Here is a 3,421-nt window from a genome sequence, read left to right as displayed (position 1 = left end):
CAGAATATTAGAAGGAAAGGAAATCATCAACAAGGAGCACCCAGACCAACCAGTAAGTATAGGAACCGCTCTCCCTCAGTCAACAAGGCAGGCGTTGATAGAACTCCTAAAGAAGTACAGACACGTATTTGCATGGACACCCACATACATGGTAGGGCTCGATCGAGGGGTCATAGAACATAATTTGATGATCAAACCTGGAACCAAGGAGATAAAACAGAAGAAACGCGTCCAGGGGGAGACCGGAACAAGGCGATCAACGCAGAAGTGGCCAAGCTGACCAAGGCCGGAATTCTCCGTGAGGCAGTTTTCCCAACATGGATCGCCAACCCGGTAATGGTTAAAAAACATGACGGAACATGGCGCATGTGCATCGATTATTCTGAATTGAATAAAGCATGCCCCAAGGACTGTTATCCACTCCCAGAGATTGACCAGAAGGTAGAGTCTCTACATGGGTTCCAGTGGAAATGTTTCCTAGACACGTACAAAGGCTATCACCAGATCCTCATGAGCAAGGAAGATGAGGAGAAACTGCTTTCTACACAGACCATAGTGCTTTTTGTTACCAAAAAATGCCATTCGGGTTGAAAAATATGGGGGCAACCTACCAGAGGTTGGTCGACTCTTTGTTTGCCAACAAAAATGGCCGGAAAATCAAAGTCTACGTAGAAGACATGGTCATAAAAGGCCCAGGCGGACGGAGGCTGCTAGACGACGTTGAAGATACACTAAAAAGCTTAGAAAAAGTCATGATGAAACTGGACTCCGCCAATTGTACCTTTAGGGTAGAAGAAGGATAGTTCGGGGGATATTACAGTCACAAAAGAGGGGATCCAACCTAATCCCAACAAGATAGAAGAGCTCATGGAAGTTTCATCACCACACATGCTAAGAGATGCCCAGGTCTTGAATGGAAAACTGAAAGCACTAAGCCGTTTCATCTCTAAGTCGGCTGAGAAGGCCATGTTGTTGTTCAACACACTAAAGGATTCATCGAGAAAAGCAACTTCCGTTGGACGCCAGAAGCCGAAGCTGCATTGCACCGTATAAAGGAGGCATTACACGCACTACCCACGCTGGCCAGCCCAACCCCCAGGGAAACGCTCCAAATGTACCTATTTACATCCAATGAATCCATCTCATCGGTTTTGGTAGTGAAGTGGCAAGGAAAGCAACTTCCAGTCTATTTCGTTATCTGAGCCTTGTAAGGGCTAGAGATCAACTATCCCATCATAGAAAAACTGGTACTAGCCCTGATCTACGCAGCTCGACGATTGCAACGATACTTCCAATCCCACCAAATAGAGGTATTAACCAGATTCCTAATCAAGCAAGTGCTCATGAAACCAGAAACTTCAGGGCGCCTACCAAAATGGGCCATCGAATTAGGGGAACATGATATCAACTACCACCCCCGAACGAGCATCAAAGGATAGGCGATGACAGACTTTTTGCTAGAAATACCAGGAGAACTACAAAGACAAATCCAAGAGAGCGCCCAGAAGGAAGTACAACACGAAGAAGACGGCCGGACCTAGACCCTATACACAGATGGGGAATCCAACAAAGAAGGATAAGGAGCGGGCCTCATCCTGACCAGCCCTAATGGTGAGGAAGACACTTATTCCCTACACTTCGACTTCTACACCTCCAAAAATGAAGTCGAGTACGAAGCTCTACTAGCAGTGCTGAGACTCGTAGTGAAAATAGGGTCAGAAAAGGTGACGACTTTGACCGATTCGCGATTGGCCACCAACCAAATCACAGGGGAGTTCGAGACGGAGGACAAAAGAATGGAGAAATACATGAAAGTCGTTCAGATAATCACAAGCCCACTCAAAAGCTTCATCTTCAGATAGATACCAAGGGGAAGCAACAGACGAGCAAATGCCCTGAGCAAACTTGCGTCGACATGATTTAGCCACCTTTCCAAAGAAGTCCTAGTAGAGGTGCTCAAAGAACAAAGCATAGAAGAACACCAGATCATTCCTTATCATCAACACAACCCAACTAGATGACGCCCATCATAGACTACCTACAACATGGCATCCTTCCAGATGGCCATGTAGAAGCCCGCAAGACAAGAATATGGGCCCCACAATATGCAATATTGGGAGGGGTGTTGTACAAGAAATGGTATACAAACCCATGGCTTAAATGCATAGACAAAACTTATGGTGAAAAGGCCCTACGAGAAGCCCATGTTGGGCCGGCGGGAGCCCACGAAGGAGCAAGAGCCCTCACAGGCAAAATACTCTGCATGAGACATTATTGGCCAAACATTCACCACAACGCAACCAAGCTAACCCGCACATGCGTAGAATGCCAGACCTTTTCCCCGGTGCAAGGTGTTCCCCCGGCACCACTAAGCAACATTACCAGCCCGTGACCCTTCTACCAATGGGGAATTTACATCGTGGGACCATTCCCAGAAGCTCCTGGTAAAGTAAAATTCCTAGTCGTAGCAACGGATTACTTTACAAAATGGATAAAAGCAGAACCACTGGCATGCATCGCGGGAAGGAAAATGATCAAGTTTTTATGGAAAAACATCATCACAATGTTTGGAACACCCAAAGTCTTAATCATTGACAATGGTTTACAGTTCGCCGAGAACCCGTTTAAAAGCTGGTGCATGGAGAAAGGCATAGAGCAAAGATTCACATCTGTGGCACGCCCTCAAGCGAACGGACAGACGGAGGTATCCAACCGAGTGCTTGTGAATGGAATCAAGAGGTAGCTCGGGAAAGACAAAGATAATTGGGTAGACGAGCTCCCAGGGTCCTATGGTCATACAGGACCAAACCCCGCACAAGCACGAAGTAAACCCCATTCAGCATGGCATATGATGCAGAAGCGATGCTACCGGCAGAATTGATGGTAGGATCAATACGCACGACACATTTCCAGGAGCAAGGAAAAGACAGGGACCTAAGGCAAAACCTAGACCTCCTTGAAGAACTTCGGGAGCGCTCCAGCATACGCCAAGCTGCATACAAGAAGGCTGTGGAAGGATATTACCACCAACGAGTAGAAGATAAGGCCTTCCAACTAGGAGATCACATCTTACGAAAGAACGAGGCCAGTCACGCATAACCACGCGAAACATTGAGCCCAACATGGGAAGGACCGTACAAAATGGTCGAGACACACCGCAACGGATCCTACTCACTTGAAACAGTCGAGGGGAGACCGATACCAAGAACATGGAATGCATTTATGAGGACACTGCAAGGTACCACCAAGAAAACCCCTATGCAGAAGGGGCACTATGCATCCTGTAGCAATCCTCGGTCAGACTGATCATCCTGACCGATAGACGGATACTTAGTGTAATCCGACCAGGAACCTTAGTGTGTCAAAATACTAAATATATACTTGCATCTTAGTATGATGATGATAAGTACTCAGTGTATTT

General features: G+C 46.8%; 1 protein-coding gene across 1 annotated transcript; it reads left to right on the top strand.

Annotated features, from left to right (window-relative positions):
- The first annotated feature begins 2,017 nt into the window (after nt 1–2,017).
- LOC145164449 (uncharacterized) lies at nt 2,018–2,392 on the top strand. The gene has a single exon (XM_079083166.1). It carries the CDS (start codon nt 2,018–2,020, stop codon nt 2,390–2,392), a length of 375 nt encoding a protein of 124 aa, XP_078939292.1.
- The last annotated feature ends 1,029 nt before the right edge of the window (nt 2,393–3,421 follow it).

This window comes from Lactuca virosa, chromosome 3 (assembly GCF_052849685.1).
Source record: "Lactuca virosa cultivar CGN04683 chromosome 3, Lactuca_virosa_CGN04683_v6, whole genome shotgun sequence".
In the NCBI taxonomy this organism is placed as follows: Eukaryota; Viridiplantae; Streptophyta; class Magnoliopsida; order Asterales; family Asteraceae; genus Lactuca; species Lactuca virosa.
This window is presented reverse-complemented; position numbering and strand designations above follow the sequence as displayed.